Here is a 24733-nt window from a genome sequence, read left to right as displayed (position 1 = left end):
TTCCATCCTCTCACTTTCTGTATGTGTCCCTAGGTCTGAAGTGGGTCTCTTGTAGACAGCATATATACGGGTCTTGTTTTTGTATCCATTCAGTCAGTCTATGTCTTTTGGTTGGAGCGTTTAATCTCTTTACATTTAAGGTAGTTATCGATATGTATGTTCCTATTACCATTTTCTTAATTGTTTTGGGTTTGATTTTGTAGGTCTTTTCCCCCTCTTGTGTTTTCTGTCTAGAGAAGTTCCTTTAGCATTTGTTGTAAAGCTGGTTTGGTAGTGTTGAATTCTCTTAGCTTTTGCTTGTCTGTAAAGGTTTTAATTTCTCCATTGAATCTGAATGAGATCCTTTTAGTTAGAGTAATCTTGGTTGTAGGTTTTTCCCTTTCATCACTTTAAATATGTCCTGCCACTCCCTTCCTGCTTGCAGTGTTTCTCTGAAAGATCAGCTGTTAACCTTATGGGTATTCCCTTGTATGTTATTTGTTGTTTTTCCCTTGCTGCTTTTATTAGTTTTTCTTTGTATTTAATTTTTGATAGTTTGATTAATATGTGTCTTGGTGTGTTTCTCCTTGGATTTATCCTGTATGGGACTCTCTGTGTTTCCTGGACTTGATTGACTATTTCCTTTCCCATATTAGGGAAGTTTTCAACTATGACCTCTTCAAATATTTTCTTAGTCCCTTTCTTTTTCTGTTCTTTTTCTGGGACCCCTGTAATTCCAATATTGGTGCGTTTAATGTTGTCCCGTAGGTCTCTAAGACTGTCCTCAGTTCTTTTCATTGTTTTCTCTTTATTCAGCTCTGCAGTAGTTATTTCCACTCTTCTATCTTCCAGGTCATTTATCCGTTCTTCTGCCTCAGTTATTCTGCTATTGATTCCTTCTAGAGAATTTTTAATTTCTTTCGTTGTGTTGTTCATCATTGTTTGTTTGCTCTTTAGTTCTTCTAGGTCCTTGTTAAATGCTTCTTGTATTCTCCATTCTGTTTACAAGATTTTGGATCATCTTTACTATCATTAGTCTGAATTCTTTTTCATGTAGACTGCCTATTTCCTCTTCATTTGTTAGGTGTGGTGGGTTTTTATCTTGCTCCTTCATCTGCTGTGTGTTTCTCTGTCTTCTTATTTTACTTAACTTACTGTGTTTGGAGTCTCCTTTGCTCAGGCTTCAAGTTTGTAGTTCCCATTGTTTTTGGTGTCTGCTCCCAGTGGCTAAGGTTGGTTCAGTACGTTGTGTAGGCTTCCTCGTGGAGGGCACTGGTGCTGGTGTTCTGGTAGATGAGGCTGGATCTTGTCTTTCTGGTTGGCAGGACTTCGTCCAGTGGTGTGTTTTGGGGTGTCTGTGGCCTTATTATGATTTTAGGCAGCTTCTCTGTTAATGGGTGGGGTTGTGTTCCTGTCTTGCTAGTTGTTTGGCATAGGGTGTCCAGCACTGTAGCTTGCTGGTTGTTGAGTGGAGCTGGGTCCTAGCTTTGAGATGGAGATCTCTAGGAGAGTTTTTGTCCTTTGATATTACGTGGAGCCGGGAGGTCTCTGGTGCACCAGTGTCCTGAACTCGGCTCTCCACCTCAGAGACATAGGCTGACTCCCCACCGGAGCACCAAGACCCTTTTGGGAAGTCTGAGGTCTTCTGCCATCATTCAGTAGGTGTTCTGTAGGAGTTGCTCCACATGTAGGTGTATTTCTGATGTATTTGTGGGGAGGAAGGTGATCTTCACGTCTTACTCTTCTGTCATCTTGAAGGTCTTCCCCCTGGTAAAGCTTTGCATGAAGTGATACTTCAGTATTTTTATGCAAACAATAACGTGGGGCCCGCGAGGGGGTGTGGAATTGCACCCATTGTCATTTTTTATAAAGACTCAAAAAATCTCTCCAAATTTTTTCTTTTGTAGCTTAAAAAGAAAATTAAGCCAGTATATTGTAGATGCCACATATATGAAATACTTCTACTTACCAGAGATGTCCATGAGACACATAGCTAAATAAATCTTGTTTTAAGCCTATTTCTAAGAAAAGAAGAAAAAAATGAACCAGCCTTATTTAATCAGCACAACAGCCCTGTTAGGCAGGTTTTAATATCCCCACTTTGCAGATTTAAGGAAGTTAAGTAATGCTCTGAACTTCAGCCAGGGCTGTATTTGAACTTCTGTGTTCCTGAAACCAAAATCTATGTTTCTTCCAACTAGCCTAGGCTCCGGATAATTAGAATGAAAGAGAATGAGAAAGCACAGCATGGGTCATTGTCTCAGTTCACTCATTTTAGAGCATAGGACTCTAAAGGCCAGAGCTGTGATTTATGCCCTCCCAACATTGAATTCATAAAAGTGCTTTTGTTAGAAATGACATACCCTGAAAAAGCAAGTCTTTATTTTAAGGAGAAAATACATTTGTACTGCATTTATAAACATAAGAGTTATTTAAAAAGACATTTTGAAAAGATGTCTCTAAATGATTTTACAGTTTAGAAGAATTCTAATGCTAATTATAAATTATGTGAATAAAGTGAATTAATATATAGAAAAATATTTTCTCACAAAAGCTGCTGCCAGTGCTACAGGCCTGTTTGAATAATATAACTAATTCTTAAGTTATTTACTTAAAATGTATACTGAGCTCACATGGCTGTAACTTCTAATATGTAAAACCACATAAATCACTACATCCAATTTATAATTACATTTAGACTTAGTGCTCAAGACAAGACATACAAAGGTCATTAATCTCCCAGTTATCTCTGCTGATGGAGGAAAGCAGTCATGTAAATAATTTGTTCAGTAGATACGCAAAAATTAATTTATATTACTTTCCAGAATGAATTATAATGTGTCTTCACAAAGTCTTTAATCATTTTAACCTTAAAATCTGGGTTTATAAACATCACTCCCCTGCTTAAAGGGCCCCTCATATTCCAAATTCTTTTGCTTAATAGATGGAGCCTAACTTTCTGTCATTTCCTGTCATCTCTCTCCCCTCGTTAACTGACTCCCATTTTTTTCCTTTAAAATCCAGCCCAAGTTCACCTCCTGAGCAGTTTTTTCCTAGCGTAGCACTAGTCCCTGTCATACCACACTCCATTCCCCACCTTTAATAAAACGTATCACTCTATATTATAATTGTTGTTCTCCTTGTCTCTCCTCCAAATTCTGAAGCTCTCCAGAGCACAGGCCATTTTATCTCTTGGTTGCTTTGTATTGATGGATTATGTTTCATACACATCACATAATGTGTACTTAGAAAATGGTTTTTAAATGAATAAAAGAAAAAAATGAATGAAGCACTAAATGAATAAACTATTAGTTCAACAATCATGTAGATCATATAGTTTTATGGTGATATATAGTTTCACATATGAAGGCATAACCCTCATTTTTAGTGTTGTTTTCATGGAAAAAAGTTTTAAAGTTCTAAGCAGTATTTACCATTCAACCATAAAACACTTATTAAACATTCCCTATCACTTCATTTTTAAATAGCATTTAACACAACATGTAATTATTTTGTTTTCTGGTTTGTATGTTCCCCCCATTGGCTGTAAGCTCCAATGTTTGCCTATTCATAATTGTATTTTTTGATAAATGTGTAATGGATGCCTCAGGCATGTTGCTAGACACCAGAAATAGAGAATGAGTAAAACTTAGGCACTGTGCTGAAGGAGTCTCATTATAGGACTAGACTAATATGTAGTGTTGTGATGAAAGTATGTACATGATACAGTACAGCAGAGTAAGAAAGGGAATAATGTTCATTTTACTTGAGGAATTCCAGAAAGATTTCATAGTGGAAGTGACACTTGTATCAAGTCTTAAACCATGGCTGAAGGGAAAGCATTTCAGTTCCACCCTAGAATGCAGCAAGTGTATGTGTTCAAAGCACTATATGCAGTTCAGCATGGCTAGAACCCAGGAGTGCCTGGAGAAAATGGAGGGGAATTAAGAGATCAGACTGAGGAAGAAAGCTGTAGGCAGAGCAGGGAGGAAGGCCTTGTGTGCCATCCTGAGGGGTTGGATATTATTGATAATAAAAAACTGCTTACTATTGCTAGACTTTTTACAAATGTTATCTCATTTGATATTCACTCCTGCTATATGAGACTGGTATCTCAGTGGCTGTTTTACAGATGAGAACTCTCGGGACCAGAGTGATTATTAGCAGGTAGCTTGACCAAGATCACACAGGCAGGAAGTGGTAGAGTTTAGACTCCTGTCAAGAACTTTGACCTCAGAGCCCACGCTCTTTAACCACTATAGCATGTTGCTGCTTTATTGTCTTGGCAGCAGGTGATTGAGTTTCAGGTAGAGGATGCAGCAGATGCTGTTGATACCCCACATTTGTTTCCCTTGGCTCTTCACATTGGTGCACATGCAGGCCCGCCTTATGTCTGCCAACACTTGTGCATTCTCTGACAGCTTTCCCTGGCTGCAGGAAGCCACTCTACCTACAGGTGGGCCCGAAAACACTACCAGAAAATTAACAGCCCCTCCCCCTGCTCCAGCAGCCTTCAACTAACAGCTGAGGGTAGTGAGTGGAAAGAGACTCCAGATTCCTTCACCCTTGGGGAGGATAGCTCTAAGGCATGTGTTCTACCCCAGCTCCCAGAGTTTCTCTGCAGGAGTAAGTTTCAGTTGCCCACACTAGCAACTGCTTGACAGCACACCCTTCAACGGCTTTCTTTCCTTCTCTGTTTCACTTCCTACTCCGCTGTGGTGTTTCTTGGAATCATCTTAAAAATTAACTGCTTGTACTCAAATCCTTGTCTCAGAGTCTTTCTGGGTGCACCCAAATAAAGATAGGGAGTGGTAGGAATAGACGGAACATATCATATGAGTTGGCTTCAGTTTTTCATTATTAAAAATGGTGACAAGGGCTTCCCTGGTGGCGCAGTGGTTGAGAGTCCGCCTGCCGATGCAGGGGACGTGGGTTCGTGCCCCGGTCCGGGAGGATCCCACGTGCCGCGGAGCGGCTGGACCCGTGAGCCATGGCCGCTGAGCCTGCGCGTCCGGAGCCTGTGCTCCGCAACGGGAGAGGCCACAGCAGTGAGAGGCCCGCGTACAGCAAAAAAAAAAAAAAAAAAAAATGGTGACAAAATGAATATCCTTGTTAGGTATTTATACATGTTATTCATTATGTTCTTTTGATATTAAATCCTGGCTTATGCATATTTCTAAGGCTTATGAAAAGTTACACTCAAGGAAGAAATATATTCTTCACTAGAAATATATCCTTGGCACAGTAGGCATTATTTTCTTCTTAACTTTGCCAGTTCAGTAGTCCAAAAAATGTTGTTATTTCTTATGCTTTGGTTTTTTTACATTTGAGGTTAAAAGTTTTTCATGTAATTGCCAGTTCATAATATTTTGCCGATTTTCTCTTATCTTTTCTTTACTAATTTATGAGAACTTTAAAAATTAAGATTATCAATAGCTCTCATATAGTGCAAAAATTTTCCCAATTTCATATTTGCCATGTAACTTTGTTTACAGTATTAAACGTTCAAAATTTTAAAGATTTATTTAGTCAAATTCATTCATGTTTTCAATATGTTTTCTGACTTTGGTGTAATGCTTATTGGGTCCTTCCCAAGCCTGAGGCCATAAAACCATTAACTAATATTTCCTGGAAATTTTAGAGACCCTTTGTAGTACATTAAATATTTACTACATTTGGAATTTATTTTGCTATAAGGAAAAGAGTTTTGTTTTCTCCTAAATGGGTAAGTTGCTGTACTTACCGAAATCATTTATTGAAGTCTGTATTTCTATATCTAAATCTTTTATTGAAGTCTATCTTTCCCTTACTGCATGTGCAAGAATGTAACTCAACTGACCTTAAAAATAAAAAGTATTGCTTTTTTTGACCTTATGGTCAAGTTGTATTATGGTTTTCACTTATGCAATGGTCAAGGCTCTATTTTGATGTAGTTCTCTTGGCTTTACCTGCAGCTTTCTGTATGATACCAAAATGACTGCCCCACTCCCAAGGCTTTCATGACATACGGTACCATAAAGAGAAAGACAATGGTTCGTATTTCCTGCAACCACGTAAAAATAAAAATTCCTGTAGTTCACTCTAAGTGGACAACCTCAACTTGTCTTTGTGGCCAGAGAAATGCTATACACTAATTAGATTAGATTTGATTTCTGCCCATTTTTTAACGTAATTCTGTGACAAGTTAGATGTGTAATCCTGAATGGTTTAGACCTGTCAGGGCTTACCTTGAACCACATAGTTGCTGCTCAGAGAGAGTAGGGGCAGAATGTAGACATGAGGATTCCATATTGTTTTGTTGTGCCTATTGTTTTGAAATGTTACTGGTATTATATTTGTGGTATTCAGACATTCTTTATTTCAGATTATTGTAGTTCTTTTGGTCACCTTGTTGTGTTAGTACCACATTAAATTATTACATCTTTGTAAAACATTTGTAGGGCAAGTTCTTCCCTCATTACTCTTCTACTGAAAAGGTTTCCTGCAAGGGACATGTTAAACGACACCATGGGGACGTTATCAGGAAATCCAGACAATGGAAAATTCTACATTTTACTCTATAAATAAAATATCTGTTCATATTGTATTGTTTATATATTAATTTCAGGAGAATTGCTGAGTTTACAGTAGTTTTCCTAGTCCATTCGAGCTTTTTTTCTGTAAACTTTTATGGTTTTCTTTTGTTTACCCTTTTTAAGTTTATTCCTATAATAACATGTGGTTTTTTATGGCTATTTAGAATGTTACCTTGCTTCTTTCATAGATTTAAATAGTTATTCTTATATTGACCATTTTGTATTTTAAAACTCTGTCTTTTGTATTTAAATATAAAATATCAGTAGCTTACTTGGGAAAACTTAATGGACTAGGTTTGTATATTTTAATATTTTTTAGTTTATCACCAGTATGGCAGGATTTCCCAATGTCGGCACTATTATTAACATCTTGGACTAGATAATTCTTTGTTGGGAGGGGCTGTCCTGAGCATTGTAGAATATTTTAGCTGCATTCCTGGCCACTACCTATAAGGTGACCAACTTATCCCAGTTTACCTGGGACTGTCCCAGTTTTACAACTGAAAGCCCTATGTCTCAGGAATCTCCTCAGTTCCTGGTAAACAAGGATACTTGTTCACTTTGTCTAATCAGTGCATCACAGCCATGTACTCTCCCAACCCATTGTGACAATCAAGTATATCTCCAGATATAGCAAGTGTCCTGTGGGGAGCAAAACACCCTCTGGTTGAGTTCCACTGCCCTATAGATAAACAAAAAAATCTCATGCTTTGTGTGGGATTCCACCAGCTAAACACATCAGGAATATGTCTATAGCGAAACAAATTTAGGTTTATTTAGCATGATGTAGCAAACAAGAATGCATCTCAAAGGACCTTAAGAGTGTCTCAAAACGGGGGAGTAAGGAGAGACCTCTTATAGGTTTTGGACTTGTGCTGTGAGTGGTTCTAAGGAAGGATCAGTGAAGAAGGGGCAGTTTGGTGATTGGCTATTTTTTTCACAGGAAACCCAGAAGATTAAAGTTAGGATAGAGTTGGCTTCTGTAAAGGCAGCAATCAAGCAGAGAAAGAATGTTAATCACTTTTGCTGTTGCAGTTCAGTTAGTTTCTGTTAGAAACTTTGGTTCTGTCTGTGTCCTGTTGAAAACTGTTTATATTCTGCTTAGAACTTCTCAGTCTGATTGCCAAGAGGCAATTCTTATTTCCTCATTCCCTATAATATTTGGAATTTCAATGTTTATTAAATATGTTACTACATTTATAAGCAAGGTAACTATCTTACATATATTGCTTTTAAACTACACACATTTGCTTTAAGAGTCACTGGGATAAACTAAACGAAATTGCTTCTAAGAATTTTTTCCTCCTCAGAGAGGAAAACACTAGGGGTATAAATGCAATTCAGTAGAGTTAGGAGAGTCTTTTCAACAAATGGTGTCATAACAGTTGAATGTCCATATGCAAAAAGTGAACCTCAACAAGTACTTCACATCTTACACAGAAATGTGTTCAAAATCGATCATAGGCCTAAATGTAAAACATAAAGAAGAAGAAAGTAAAGGAGAAAATCTATGTGACCTTGGGTTTGAAAATGACTTTTTAGTTACATTACCAAAAGCACAATCCATGAAAAAACAAAAATGTAAATTGAACTTTATCAAAATTAAAAACTTTTGCTTTGTGAAAGAAATTGTTAAGAAAATGAAAAGACAATCCAGTTACCAAAACTTGGAAGCAACAAAGATGTCCTTCTGAAGCTGACTGGATAAATAAACTGACAATGGAGTATTTTTCAGTGCCAAAATGCAATGAGGTATCAAGCCATGAAAAGACATGGGAGAAATTTAAATGGATGTTACTGAGTGAAAGAAGCCAATCTGAAAAGGCTACATATGGTAATGTTTCAACTATATGACATGTCTACAAAAGGCAAACTATAGAGACATTCAAAAGATCAGGGTTTGGGAGAGAGGGAGGAATAAAGAGTCAGAGCACAGAGAATTTTTAGGGTGGTGAAAATACTCTGTTTGCTGCAATAGTGGTGGATACATATTATGATACATTTGTCCAAACCCACAGAATATACAACACCAAGAGTGAACCCTAATGTAAACTATGGGCTTTGGGTGATCATGATGTGTCAGTGTAGGTTCATCAGTTGTGACCAATGCGCCACTCTAGTGAGGATGTTGATAATGGGGAGGCTGTGCATGTGGGGGGCAGGGGGCGTATGCGAAATCTCTGTACTTTCCACTTAATTTTGCTGTGAACCTAAAACTGCGCCAAAAAAATAAAGTCTTAAAAAAGACATTCTACAGACTGGGAGAAAATAATTTGTAAATTACATATCTGATAAAGGACTTGCATCAAGAATATATAAAGAACTCAATTCAATAATAAAAAAACAAGTAGCTCAATTAAAAAGCACAAAATATCTGAACATATACTTCACCAAAGAATATATACAGATGGCAAGTAAACACATGAGAAGATCCTCGACATTGTCATTAAAGAAATGCAAATTAAAACCACAATGAGATGGCACTATGCACCTATTAGAATGACTGAAATCCAATATCATTGATGATAGCAAATGCGGGCAAAGATGTAGAACAACAGAAATTTTCATTCATTTCTGATGAGATTGCAAAATGGTACAGCCACTTCGAAAGAGTCTTACAGTTCCTTATAAAGTTAGACTACCATGGGAACCATTAACCCACAAAAGAATCAAAGACTTATGTTCACATATAAATTTGTGCAAGCAGTTTATAGCGGCTTTATTCATCAATTGCTAAAACTAAAACTTTAGAACTTGGAAGCGACCAAGATGTCTTCAACAGGGGAATGGATAACTGTTACATCCGTGCATTGGAAAATTTTTCAGCAGTAAAGAGGTACAGGCTATTGATTGACAGAAGAACATGGGCAAATCTTAGATATTATAAGTGAAAGGAGCCAGATCCAAAAGGTTTATATTTTATGATCCATTCATGTGACATTCTGGAAAAGGGAAAACTATAGGGACATAAATCAGTGGACAGGGGTTGTTGGATGGCAAAGTTGTTGACTATAAAGGAGATGCACAGAGGAACTTTTCAAGGGAAAGAACTATTCTTTGTGGTTGTGGGGTGGTGAATACATTTGTCAAAACCCATAAAACTGTAAATCACAAAGAGTGAACATGAATGTATGCAAATTGGAAAAAAAAAGACATCGAAAAAAGATTAGTTCCAGAACAAAATCCAGACTGTGACAGATGAACCTAACTCTATTACAAATGAGTGAAATAACTGCACTGAACATGGGGGTGGGAGGTGAGAGGAGTATCCTAAGTAAGTCTGGAAAATTGTATTTTACTAGAAACTAAGGATAAAGATGAAAGATACGTAAAATACTATCCTCCAGTTGGTAAATTTGTTTTCCAAGGGGATGCTGGTTAACAGTTCTGAAACTGCTTTATATGTATAGTAGGCTTGAAAAATAGTAAGTGGTTGGTGGGTGATGGGAGCCAGGTTTCTCACTATTGTAGAGGGAAGTTACAGATAAGAAAGGAAGGTTACAATGAACTCTGTGGTTCTTAATGAGAGTTGGAAACATCAAGGTGAACTCGTGTTTAGCTTGGAATATGTGCACATGGATAGATACAGAAACAATTGTAGATGTATGTGTATATGTGAGTTTGTACACGTAAATGTATTATCAAACTCTGTCCACTGAGAGGGCCTACACAGAATGACACTTGAGTAGTGATGAGCAGTCTCAACACCCAGGTCTTGGTTCTAAATAGCAATCTCAAAGAAAAGATGGTAAGCTTCTTAGTGAAGTGGCTGATTCTAGGGCTGGGCAGGGAAGCCATGACATGAGCCTATAGCATCTTGAACCAGAAAGTAAGGAAGTGCTCAAAAAATAAAAGGATGGATGGATGTCAAAGGGATATAAGATCCAACCTGAAAGAAGTCTCAATAGCCAAAGCTAGAACAATTTGAGCAACAAAATAAATAATGTAGTATTTATTGAGTGACTATGGGCTAGACCTAGTGACTTGCCTTCTATGAATAAAGCATGGAAAGGGAAAAATAGTAACTTTACAGTAAAGGACCCTGTCAGACATTACCTTAACCAAGTGATCAAGGTTAACATCATGAGTAATGTCACATGGATATCATGTACCCCCCTGATATGTTGCAATGAGAAGGGCGCTTCACCTCTGTGATATTCTTTCCTAAAGCCTATAACCGTGGTCTGACCATGAGGAAGAGCTACCAAACAAACCCAAATTGAGGGACATCCTGCAAAATACCTGATCAAAACCTTCAAGGTTATGAAAACAAGAGAAGACTGAGAAATTCTCTTAGATTACAGGAGACTAAGGAGACATGATGAATTAATGCAATGTGGTATCACAGATTGGATTCTGAAATAGTAAAAGAACATTAATAGAAAAATTGGTGAAATGCAAGTAAAGTTTGGAATTTAGTTAATGGTTATATACCAATGATGGTTTTTTAGTTTGACAGATGCACCATGGTAATAAAAGATGGTAACATCAGAGAAATCTGAAACTGAGCTATATGGAACTGTATACTATCTTAGCAACTTTTCTGTAGATTTTAATTTTTTCTAAAATAAAGGTTATTAAAAGGTTACAGAACAGCATGTAGAGTATAATTTCATTTATGGAAAAGTCTATACATAGATAGACTATACATAGATATGTTTATATGCATTGATAGATGACTTAAAATGTTTACTGAAATTTTTTTTTTTTTTTGCGGTACGCGGGCCTCTCACTGTTGTGGCCTCTCCCGTTGCGGAGCACAGGCTCCGGACGCGCAGGCTCAGCGGCCATGGCTCACGGGCCCAGCCGCTCTGCGGCATGTGGGATCTTCCCGGACCGGGGCACAAACCCGTGTCCCCTGCATCGGCAGGCGGACTCTCAACCACTGCGCCACCAGGGAAGCCCTGAAATTTTAATACTACTGGGTTTAGAGACTTATTACTTTGTTCTTTTCTCTAGTATTAGATATTTATTAATTAGCATATATTATTTTTATAAAAGCAATAACATTGTTAAGTGCAACAGTAAAAGCTACTTTCTTTTCAGCTACCTTTCCTAAAATTATTTCTCTAATAATTTTTTAATCAGAAGTTTTATATGTATTTATTAAGTGAAGTGGGGGGAAAAATGAAAAAAAGACATCCAAGAAAATAGAAGATGTGTTTACATGTCATAAGAGAATATTAAATGACAGAAATGCTTTATGTTTCAAGTTTCATGTTTTCAACTTCAAGCAATGTATACAGTACTGGTTTATTTTATCTATATCCATATTGTAATTTTTCTACAATGAGTAAATATTACGTTCATCATAAAAAATGAATATTTTCATGGTAACAGACATCAGAGCTATAATTAGAACTTAAGTTCAGATTTTCAGGTTAAAGCTTTTTAGAATTTTCTAGGTCATATAATGGCTTGAAATTAGTGTATACCTTAAAATTCAGGTGCAGCTAAATCCCTTACCAAATAACTTATAATTAAATAATTATTGGGCATAATATTCTTTATTTAGCATATATTTTTAAAGATACAAAAATTTGGGGGAAGGGTGAGCTGTGACAGGGTGAGAGAGAGTCATGGACATATATACACTAACAAACGTAAGGTAGATAGCTAGTGGGAAGCAGCCGCATGGCACAGGGATATCAGCTCGGTGCTTTGTGGCCACCTGGAGGGGTGGGATAGGGAGGGTAGGAGGGAGGGAGACGCAGGAGGGAAGAGATATGGGAACATATGTATATGTATGACTGATTCACTTTGTTATGAAGCAGAAACTAGCACACCATTGTAAAGCAATTATACCCCAATAAAGATGTTAAAAAAAAAAAAAGGATAGGCTCTTCAGCAGTGGATTCTTTATTGAATGTTCACAATGGTGAATAGTCGCATGCAGAAGAATGAAACTGGACCCTTATCTCATACCATATACAAAAATCAACTCAAAATGGATTAGAGACTTAAATGTAAGACCTGAAACTATAAAACTACTAAAAGAAAACATAAGGGAAAGCTTCACGACAACCATTGGCAATAATATTGAGGGGCGTATCTATTTTTAATGTATTTTCTATGTAACTTTTGATATGTATTTTATGTATTTGACATGATTAAGCCAAAAAAGTAATCCACCTAAGCGGAAATTGGTTGCCCAACATGCACTGAATAATTCCTATGTGTCACTCTTGGCAGTGACCTTACCAATGCCACAAAGGACCCATGATCTAAGAAACAAACTGCATTTAAAGACCAGTGGGGCCCAGGAGTTGACCATAGCTCCATCCCTGAAGTTCCAACATTGTATGATTGTAGCAAATATCATAACCTGTTCAATTTATTAGGGGTCAGCAAATAAAGCAATGCAATAGTGGGAAAATAAAAAGATGCAAAAATTTATAAAATATAAGTTCTGTCTATCCCCAAGGATGGGAGTAGGTCAAGAATTCATTTCACTAAATTTTAAAACCCTTTTGAAATGTAAATAAGAAATTTAACTTTTTAACCAGAATTATATAACCTATACTTACCCAGAGAATCAAAAAGCATTAATATTACTTTTCTAAGAACAGACTGCTTGGGTCCAGTATTTCAGGAAATATTTATATCATAATGGTATAGCATGTGTGTTTGCTGAGTGCCTTCTGTGTCAAGCATTTTATTTACAACTTTTCATTAAATCCTCAAAACAGTCCCATGTGATCTTGGGGTAACAGCAGTGAATGGCAGCTTGAAGCAAGATCTTAGTTCCTTGCCTGGGAATCGAACCTGGGCTGCCTGAGTGAAAACGAGGAATCCTAACCACTAGACCACCAGGGGCTAGTGGCTAGAAGCAGAGCCCTCGCTCTTGACCTCTTTGAAAAACGAATTTTACAGAGACCAAGGTTGTAAAGCAGACACAGAGTTTATTAGAAGCACAGCACGTGTGGTAGAGCACAAAGAAAAGCAGTTTATTTAGGACAGAAGCAAAGCAGAGCTACACACTCAGAGAAGAGTGTGGGCATCTTCGCTAATAAAGAGCGCTAAAGGCGTGGTTTAAATTGCTTATGTAGGGGCCATCTTCCAGGTCTTTGTTTTCCTCTGGCCAATCATCTTGCTTGTTCCCCATATCCGATCTGACTCAGGGTCCTGTCTAATGTGCATGCGCATCTTTCGGCCAAGATGGATTCCAGTGTGCGGGTCTCTAGGAGACTGGCAGAACATATTATGGGTTAGCCCCCCCCCCTCCCTTTTTGATCCCCTAGGAACTTTTCTGTACATGTGAAGTTGGGGAGGTCTCCTTGACCTGAAGAATGAAGACGTGGTCATCTTATCTTTTTACTGCAGCAGAGCTTAGTTCCTCTCTGCTCCTGCTGTTATCTTTTTCCTTGAAATGTCGTCAGGGGCCAGGGTGTGGTAGGGAGACAAGCTCCAATTGCTCAGTCTGACACACTCCAGCTGCTCAGCCTGGGACCTCCTACCTCACATGTAGTGTAACCTAATTTTATAAATGTGGAAACTAAATCTCAAAAATGTTGAGTAACTTGCCCAAAGTTGTGTACGATATGTTCAGTAAATTTGTATTATTTGTAAATTAAACATTTTTAAAACTCTGACATTCCTACAACATTCAGAATGCTTTATGTACAAATAATTCTTCATATATATATGTATACACCACCCTAAGTTCATACTTTTTGTACTAGCTAATGTAAAAATTACTACAAGTGTAGCCACAATTATGATGAAATTTCAGCAAATATGTATAAGTTTCTGAATTTATTTTATGTTACTTTTAGGAAAGTATTAAAACACCAGGCAAACCAGTTCTTTCTGCATATTTTGTCATTCTGATTTTAATAAGTTCAGGTTTATGCTTTATGTTTTAGAGTAATTGCATTTAGTAACCAAACATTTAGTAATCATACTTTTGTACTTTCTGTTTCAGTCAGAAAATGTAACTGTGACAAAGGATTTTCAAAGGGTAGAAAATGCTTATCACATGGAAGCAGAGGTATGTACTTATCTTAAATAATTGGAAACAGCACGACTTGTGGGGACAGTTTGCATTTAATTTTATTCTTGAAACTCAGTGTATATGAGAAATGCTTCTCATGGTATTGATAAAAGATCATTTTTCTCAGTCATTTTTGGTGTTACATATCTGGATGAGCTTTTAAAATAAATTTAATGAGATTTAAGAGAAATTGTTTTGAAGTGGAATAAAAATAGCAGATGGAAGTAGCATTTAATTGCCACGTGAATAAAATTTTAGTAATGTTATCATCTAGTGAGCAGGAAGCACTACAAAAGAAAAATTTCTTCTCCTCCGATAAATAGCAAATTAATAGTCATAGAATAAAGGACTGAAAGACTTTTCAACATTCTTTTGTTTCACAATGTAATTTTATTGTTTTGTGTTCAGGTTTATTTAAAAATAAAAACTACTCAACCTTTGCACAAATTAAAAAGAACAAAATATTTTTGTACACTCAATTAATGAAAACACTTAGTTCCTAAAACTGTCGAGCTTTTTACTTATCTTTAAAGATTGTATGATCAGGATTTTATGACACCAGAGTATGTTATATGTATTTGTGGCTAGGTTACAAGACTGCTCTCTCTTCCTGGCTCCAAACATCTTGGGGTACTTTGGGGCAGTCAGGCTGCCTCCTTTGCCCCAGGAAACAAACAGGAATGAGATTTGAATGGAATATTGTTTATCTAATCAGAGAATCTTTGCCATTAGAGGTGTAAAATACCTCAAGAAATCAACTAGTCCTACCTTCAGGCAGATAATAAATTATTTTTTCTAATTTTAAGGGTGTGACCTTAGGCTTAGATAGCTTAGGCTCAGATTTTTCAAAGATCATATTATAAGAATTAGAATGGAAATTAGGATCCTGGCTTCTTACCTCTTGAGATAGTAATTTCCATAACACACTGTTGTCCCTATACTTACTTTAATAAATTTATAATTTCTTCACTTAAAATTTAACCATCTTATGATGATTTTAGGGATCCATTTGGCAAATGTTATTCTGTAGTAGTGGGGACCAAAACATACCTTTCAAAACAGGATGAAGAGCGGTCTGGTAAGATTCCATACTATGGAAGTCAAAGACTGGGAGTTGTTCTAGCATCCTCCAGTAGTTATTACCTGTTTGGACTTCAGGTTGTAGTGAACATAGATGGGCTCTGGTTATCTTAGTTAATGGGGTTTGTTGTGAGGGTACACTAGTAAGTACACGAGCAGGAAAAGGAACAGTCCCAGCAAACATTCAGCCAGGCTTCATGGCAAACTGGCCAGTTTTTCAGACTGATTTATTCTAGGGACTGACCCGCCACGTACAGAGTGTGCTTTAGAGCTGCTTATTTTGTTGTAAGACACGGCTAAGTGAGGACTTGGCTGAACTCTACTCCTCGTCCTTTTGCTGTACTTACCTTTTTAATGTCTTGTATTTGAATTTCTTAATAGAGAATCTGATTATATTTTGTATAGGGCTTCCCAGTAGCCAGAACTCTTATATAGTGTAGTCTAATACATGATTGCCCTTAAGTCAGCATCAGCAGAGACCAGGATGGTAGGGTCCTGAGGTATAAAGTATGCCAACCTGTGCATAAAGAACAATGTGTGGCTTTATGGCTATGGCTATAGTGAACACCAAAACCTAATATCTGATGTATACCAATATTCTTGCAGATAGTTAAATATACAGACTAAGATTAGATGGTAGAACATGACTTTTCACATAATACCTGAAATTTTCATCCTGAAAGGCACTTCAGAGATTCTTTTTCTAACCTCCCGCCTACCCTGCTGCTTCAGCTTATTTTAAAGATAAGATATTGAAAGTTAGAAATTATCTAAGTTCTTTAAGGGTGGGTGGGTGTTTGTATGTTTGGGGTTGGAGTAAAACCTTGGCTTTGCAATTCTTATATCTCTACTCTTTCCACTTCTCATGTTGTTTTCCTGTTACAATTTCAGTGTTGGAGGGATTTTAAAAACCTGGGATATAGTAGGCATTCAATAAAAGTCTATTAAATAGAAAAAATAGTATAACCAGTTTCCCCCCTCCTTTTCCTTGCATGTTTCCATGTGTCAGGTGTTTTCCATACATTATCTCATCTAATTTTCTTTTAACTCTTCATCTTTGTTGTGAAATATTTTATACATAGATAGGTATGAATATAAAAGGCCAATTCCATTTTCAGACATCTAATCAATATACAATTTTCTAACATTAAACCAAGAATTGACTTACTAGTACTTATCCATTTTAATTATGTACCTCTCCAAGGACAAAACAAATATTTCTTCCTAGAACTATATACTTGAGGTTCAGTATCATATTAATGCTACTTTTTTCTTCTCCAAGTGTAAGGATCCCCAGTTTCTTTGGTCATTTCTTAGATGACAAGCTCTCTCTTTTGTTAACCAATTTCCTCCTAAAGCATCTACAACTATAGTGTCCTAATTGTGATTCCATATTAGAGAAAGATGATTATCTTCCCTATTCTGGTAAGTGTATTTCTAATAACACATATACGCCTGAACATTTTGGCACTTGCATCACATTGTTCCCTTCTGTTGAGCTTACAGTCATAAACAATGATGACAACTAAAAAAGTGTCTTTCTCACTTGAGGCTTTTAAATCATATTTCTCCTATCTTATAGTTTGTTATTATCACCCTGTGTTCAGCAAAAATACTGCTCAAAATTGAAGGCCAACTATAGACTTTTTCAGAAAGCTGAAAGAATTCATTACCTGTAGACTTGCAATACAAGAAATGCTAAATGAAATTGGGTAGGTGGAATGAAATGGTACTAAAAAGGAATAGGAATCTACACAAAGGAATGAAGAGCACTGAAAATGGTAACTACACAGATAGATATGATATTTTTCTTATATCATCTCTATTTCTCTACATCTATATAAAAGATAATTGTTTGAACAAAAATGACAATGACGAACTTTAGGAATTCTAACATATGTAAAAGTAAAACATACAACAGCAATAGCAGGAAGGTCAAGAAGGGAGAAATAGAAGTAGAATATTGTAGGTTTCTTATATATGAAATTGTATATCTCCTGAAGGTAGATTGTGATAAACATGTATATACTATAAACTCTAAAGCAGACACTAAATTAACAACAACAACAAGAGTTATAGCAAAGAAGCCAATGAAGGATATCAAATAGAATAATAAAAATATACTCAATCCCCCCAAAAAAAGGCAGAAAGTGGGGAGGGGGAGAAAAGAAAATATGAGACAAATGGTATAGCAAGATCAGAGGTTTAAATGTAACCATATCAATAATCAAATTAAATATAAATATTCTAAATACCTCCATTAGAAGGCTTATATTTCAGATTGTATTAAAAAACACACCTCACCTGTAAGCTGCTTGCAACAAACATACTTTATTTTTTTTCTTTTATTAATAGAATTTATTTTTTTATATCTTTATTGGAGTATAATTGCTTTACAGTGGTGTGTTAGTTTCTGCTGTATAACACAGTGAATCAGCTATACATATACATATATCCCCATATCTCCTCCCTCTTGCATCTCCCTCCCACCCTCCCTATCCCACCCGTCTAGGTGGTCACAAAGCACCGAGCTGATCTGCCTGTGCTATGCTGCAATGAAGTGAGAGAGTAGCATTAACATATATGCACTACCAAATGTAAAATGGATGGCTAGTGGGAAGCTGCCGCATAGGACAAATGTACTTTAAATATGAGGGCACCAACTGGTTAAAAGTAATGGCAGACTTTCAGTTTCTTAGTCTACGTGTTAGGAGCTTAGAAGTCACCACTGCATCCTAACAAGTAAAAAGCTGAAAGAAAACTGAAAAATCAACAACTCTTCTAGGATCCATAAGAGAGGTGAGCATACAGGGCACACTGCTACCCCCCAAACTGGAGAGACAGACAGGCAGACACAGTGAGTCACAGCTTACTAGAGCAGAGACAACAGAAACCACCTCCAGAAACGGTGCCCGGATAGGAAACTCTGAACTATAATTGACAAATTCCTGGAGGCTCAGTGTGGACAACTCTGAGAATTAAAACTCTAGAGGATCCAGTCATAGAGGGGGATCCACAGTTTTGTGAGATTTACCTCCACGTGCTCGACTAGGTTCTCACTGTGAAGATGGGAAAAAACTTCCCTAGTGTGTCTGGCAGAGGGAGGGGAAAAAGAACCATTTTGAAATATGCCAGAGTACTCTGTTCTTCTTAAGAAAGTCTGTCCTCAGGAGAAACTAGTTAAGCAGACCCTAACCTGCTGGTATATTATCAGAGCCTAACTAACCAGAGGGAAGGGAAATACCGAAATCCAATCCACTCTAGCCATCTTCTTCTACCTAAAGAGGAGGAGAAAACAACAACAACAACAACAGCTCAGAAATACTTGTGAAGTTCAGTCTGGAGGCACTGGCTCACTAAAAAACTGAGAATCATAAAACAGTAGAACACTTTCCCTCTCCCTATATCTTACCACCACATTACTAAAGACTTATTTACAGCAGTTCCTTTTACTCAATATATCATGTCCAGTTATCAAGGAAAAAATTACAAGGCACACCAAAAGGCAAAAAATGCAGTTTGATGAGACAGTGCAAACATCAGAACTAGAGATGGTAGGGATGTTGGAACTATCAGACTGAGAATTTAAAACAAATATGATTAATGTGCTAAGAGCTCTAATGGATAAGTAGACACCATGCAAGAACAGATGAGCAACATAAGCAGAGAGATTGAAATCCTAAGACCCAAAAAGTAATACTAGAGATCAAAAACACTGTAACAGAAATGAAGAATGCTTCTGATGGATGCAGAAGACTGGATGCAGTAGAGGAAAAAATCTCTAGGCTTGAGGGTATCTCAATAGAAACCTCAAAAACTGAAAAGCAAAGAGAACAAAAACTGGGGGAAAAAAAAACCCAGAATATCCAAGGACTATGGGACAACTACAGAAGGTATAACATACACATAATGAGAGTACCAGAAGGAGAAGAGAGAAAGGAACAGAAGAAATATTTGAAGCAATAATGACAGAATTTCCCCAATAAATGCCCAAAAAGACCCCTACTGGTGAGCATATTATTTTCAAACTACAAAAAATCAGAGATAAAGAAGAAAACGTGAAAGAAGCCAGAGGTAAAAACACTTTACCTATAGAGGAAGAAAAACAAGAATTATATCTGACTTTTCCTCTGAAACCATACAAGAAAAGAGAGAGTGGAGTTTAAACACTTCAAGTGTTGAGAGAAAAAAAAAACCCCAACCTAGAGTTCTCTACACAGTATCCTTCAAAACTGACGGAGAAATAAAGACTTTCTCAGACAAAAATTGAGGGAATTTGACTAAGACTGTTTTTTCGGGGGGTGGGGGGGGTGTTTTTTGTTTCTGGCCGCACCATGCAATTTGCAGGATCTTTCCCAACCAGGGATTGAACCAAGGCCACTGCAGTGAAAGCCCGGACTCCTAACCACTAGGCCAGCAGGGAAGTCCAAAAATTGAGGGAATTTGTTACCATTAGGGCTGCCTTGCAACAACTGTTAGAAGAAGTTCTTTGGAAAGAAGGAAAATAATATAGATCAGAAACCTGGATCTATGTAAAGAAAAGAAGAACATCAAAAAAGGAGTAAGTGAAGGTAAAATACTTTTATTTTTCTTATTCTTTTTCTTAACTTCTTATTTTATATTATAGTTGATTAACAATGTTGCATTAGTTTCAGGTGTACAGCAAAGTGATTCAGTTATACATATACATGTATCTCTTCTTTTTCAAATTCTTTTCCCATTTAGGTTGTTACATAATATGGAGCAGAGTTCCCTGTGTTATAGATATTTTTCTTATTCTTAATCAATCTAGTGAATACCAGTTTGTTTAAAGTAATAGCAACAATATATTCAATTTTGTATGCTTATGCATGTTTCTTATATATATACTTGTGTATGCTGATATATAAGTGAAATGAATGACTGTAATGATACAAGAGATGGGATGGAGGAATTAGGATTATTTTGTTATTATAAGGTACTCACACAACCCATAAAGTGGTATAGTGTTATTTAAAAGTGGACTTGGATTAGCTGTAAATATGTATTGCATACTTTAGAGAAACCACTAAAAAAGCTTAAAAATATATAACTGATATGCTAAGAAAGGAGAAAAAAGGGAACCATGAAATGCTCAGTTAAAATCACAAGGGCTTCCCTGGTGGCACAGTGGTTAAGAATCCACTTGCCAGTGCAGGGGAAATGGGTTCCAGCCCTGATCCAGGAAGATCCCACGTGCCGCGGAGCAACTAAGCCTGTGTGCCACAGCTACTGAGCCTGCGCTCTAGAGCCCACAAGCCACATCTACTGAGCCCGTGTGCCATAATTACTGAAACCCGTGCACCTAGAGCCTGTGCTCTGCAACAAGAGTAGCCACTGCAATGAGAAGCCCATGCACTGCAACAAAGAGTAGTCCCTGCTTGCAGCAACTAGAGAAAGCCCACACACAGCAACGAAGACCCAACACAGCCTAAATAAATAAATAAATGAAAAAATTTTTTTAATCACAAAAGGCAGAAGACAGAACTTAGAAAAAGGAACAAGGGCAACAAATAAACAGTAAAGAATATGGTGGATATTAATCCAACTATATCAGTAATGCTTTGAACATCAGTGGTCTAAACGCAGCAATTAAAAGACAGAGATTGTCAAAGTGCATCAAAAAACACTACCCAACTATATGTTATCTGTGAGAAATCCATTTTAAATATAAAGACATATATAGATTAAAAGTAAATCCATGGAGAAAAATTAATCATGCTAACACTAATCAAAAGAAAGCAAGAGTCACTATTGTAATTTCAGACACAACAGACTTCATAACAAGGAGTTATCAGGGATACAGAAGGGCATTAGGTAACGATACAGGGGCAATTTTCCCAGAGCCATAACAATCCTTGGGGACTTCCCTGGCAGTCCTGTGGTTAAGACTCTGCACTTCCAGTGCAGGGAGCATGGGTTCGATCCCTGGTTGGGGAACTAAGATCCCACATGCTGCGTGGTGGCACAGCCAAAAAAAAAAAAAACTCCTTAACGTGCATTCCCCAACTACATGAGGCAAAAACTAATAGAACTGCTAGGAGAAATAGATGAGTCTGCTGTCATAGTTGGAGTCTCCAACTCCCTTTATCAAGAAGGGACAGATTCAGCAGGCATAAAATCACTAAGGACCTAGTTGAACTTAACAGTACCATCAATTCACTGGATAGAATGGACATCTATAAATTACTTCCTCCAAAAACAGTATTCTTCTTCTCAAGCTCTCATGGAGCATTCACCAAGATAGAACACATTTGGAGTTTGGGTCTTTTGAGCACAATCCACCCATTCTCATTGCTTGGCCCTGCAGTAAACCTTTACTTCCCGCCCCCCCCCCCAACCAAAAAATACATTTTAGGCCAAAACTTATACCTTAACAAATTTAAAAGGATAGATCATATAATGTCTGCTCTCTGACCACAGTGGCATTAACCTAGAAATCAATAACAGAAACATAATTGGAAAATCCCAAAATACATGGAGATTAAACAACACACTTCTGAATAACATGGGTCAATGAAGAAATCTCAAGAGAAATTTTAAAATATTTAGAACTAAATGAAAGTGAAAATACAGTTTATCAAAATGTGTGAGATACAGTGAAAGCAGCTTAGAGAGAAACTTTAGCATTGAATGCATATAGTAAAAAGAAGAAAAATCTAAAATAAATAATGTTTCCACCTTAGGAAACTAGAAAAAGAAGAGCAAATTAAGTCCAAAGTAAGCAGAAGAAAAATAATAAGAATTAGAGCAGAAATCAGTGAAACTGAAAACAGGAAATCAATAGAGAAAATTAGTGAAACCAAAAGCTAGTTCTCTGAAAATATCAATAAGATCGATAAGCTTCTGGCCAAACTAAAGGGGGGAAAAAAGAGAAAGAACAAATTACTAATATCAGAACTGAAAAAGGAGACATCACCACAAATCCTATGGAAATGCATTACAAGATAAGAAAACTACAGACCAATCCCTCATGAATATAGAGGCAAAAATCTTCAACAAAATATTTCCTACATACCAGCAACAAACAAGTAGAATTTGAAATTAAAAACAATTTTCCATAGCACCCCAAAACATGAACTACTTGGGTGTATATCTAACAACATATATGTACAAGATTTATATGAGGAAAACTTTGACACTCTGATGAATTAGATTAAAGAAGAGCCAAATAAATGGAGAGATATTCCATGTTCATGGATAGAAAGACTCAATATGGTCCGGATGTCAGTTCTTCTTCTATAGATCTATAGATCTATAGATCTATCTATAGATTTGATGCAGTCTCAACCAAACTCCCAGTAAGTTATTTTGGGGATATTGAAAAAAAAATAATTCAAGTTTATATGGAGACGCAAAAGAACCAGAATAGCCAATACAGTATTGAAGGAGAAGAACAAAGTTGGAGAAATGACATTCCCTGACTTCAAGGCTTACTAAAAGGCATCAAAAATCAAGATAGTGTAGTAGTGTTTGAAGAACAGACAAACAGGTCAATGGAACAGAATAGAGAGCCAAGAAATAGACTCCTGTGTAATCAACTGATTTTTGAGAAAGGAACAAAGGCAGTACAATGGGGCACAATCATCTTTTCAACAATTGATGCTGGAACAACAAGACATCCACATACAAAAAAAAAAGCATCTAGATACAGACCTTGCACCCTTCAAAAAATTAACTCAGAATGTATCATAGACCTAAAGGTAAAACACAAAACTATAAACATAAGAGAAAACCTAGATGGCCTTGAGTATCACACTGACTTTGTAGATACAACACCAAAGGCATTGATCCATGAAAGAAATAATTGGTAAGCTGGACTTCATTACAGTTAAAAACTTCTGCTCTGTGAAAGACAATGTCAGGAGAATAATAAGAGAAGTCACAGACCCAGAGAAAATATTTGCAAAACACACTTATTTTAAAGGACTGCTATCCAAAATACACAAAGAACTCTTAACCTCAACAGTAAGAAAAAAAAAAAAATTAAAAATAAACCAAAGACCTTAACAGATGCCTCACTAAAAAAGATATATAGATGGTAAATAAGCATATGAAAAGCTGATCCACATCATATGTTATTAGGCAGCTGCAAATTAAAACAAAAATGAAATGTCACTGCACACTTATTAGAATGGCCAAAATCTGGAATGCTGACAACACCAAATGCTGACGAGGTCGTGGAACAAGAGGAGCTCTCACTCATTCCTGGTGGGAATGCAAAATGGTGCAGTCATTTTGGGAGACAAAGTTTCCTATAAAACTAAACATATTCCTACCACATGATGCAGCAATCATGCTCCTTAGTATGTACCCAAAGGAGGTGAAAATGTATGCTCACATAGAAACGTGCACATGGATATTTGTAGCAGCTTCATTCATAATCGCAAAATTTGGAAGCAACAAAGATGTCCTTCAGTAGGTGAATGGATACATAAACTGGTACATCCAGAAAATGGAATATTATTCATCACTAAAAAGAAATAAGCTCTCAAGCCATGAAAATAGGTATGAACCTTAAATGCCTATTACTAAGACAATCAGAAAAGGCTACAAACTGTATGATTCCAACTATATGACATTCTGGGAGAAGAAAAACTATGGAGACAGTAAAAGGATCAATGGTGCCAGCAGTTAGGGGGAGGGTGGGATGAATAGGGGGTGCACAGAGGAATTTTAGGGCAGTGAGAGTATTCTGTATGAAACTATAATGATAGATGCATGTCAGCATACATTTGTACAAACCCAGTGAATATAAAACACCAAGAATGAACTCTAATGTAAACTGTGGACTTCTGGTCATTATGCTGTGTCAGTGTATTGGGTTGGCCAAAGGTGTTATGGAAAAACCTGAAAGAACTTTTTGGTCAACCCAGTAGGTACACATATTGTAACAAATGTACCAGTCTGGTGGGGAATGTTGATTATGGTGGGGGGGGACTATGTGTGTGGGGGGTAGAAGGGTATATATGGAAAACCTCTGTTCCTTCCTGTCAATTTTGCTGTGTGCCTAAAACTTCTCTAAAAAAATAAAGTTTTAGAAAAACAGATCAATGTGTTATTTAAGGCCTGTGTTTCCTTATTCATT

At 36.8% G+C, this 24733-nt stretch overlaps 1 protein-coding gene across 1 annotated transcript in view; it reads left to right on the top strand.

The window, feature by feature from the left end:
* Positions 1-24733, top strand: part of IRAK1BP1 (interleukin 1 receptor associated kinase 1 binding protein 1) — a 40242-nt gene that overhangs the window by 4681 nt on the left and 10828 nt on the right. The window contains exon 2 of the mRNA XM_060030323.1: positions 14479-14544. Coding sequence (XP_059886306.1) covers positions 14479-14544 — 66 coding nt within the window. The remainder of the gene's footprint in view (positions 1-14478; positions 14545-24733) is intronic.

The sequence above is a fragment of the Delphinus delphis genome, chromosome 14, assembly GCF_949987515.2.
Source record: "Delphinus delphis chromosome 14, mDelDel1.2, whole genome shotgun sequence".
Taxonomy (NCBI): Eukaryota; Metazoa; Chordata; class Mammalia; order Artiodactyla; family Delphinidae; genus Delphinus; species Delphinus delphis.
This window is presented reverse-complemented; position numbering and strand designations above follow the sequence as displayed.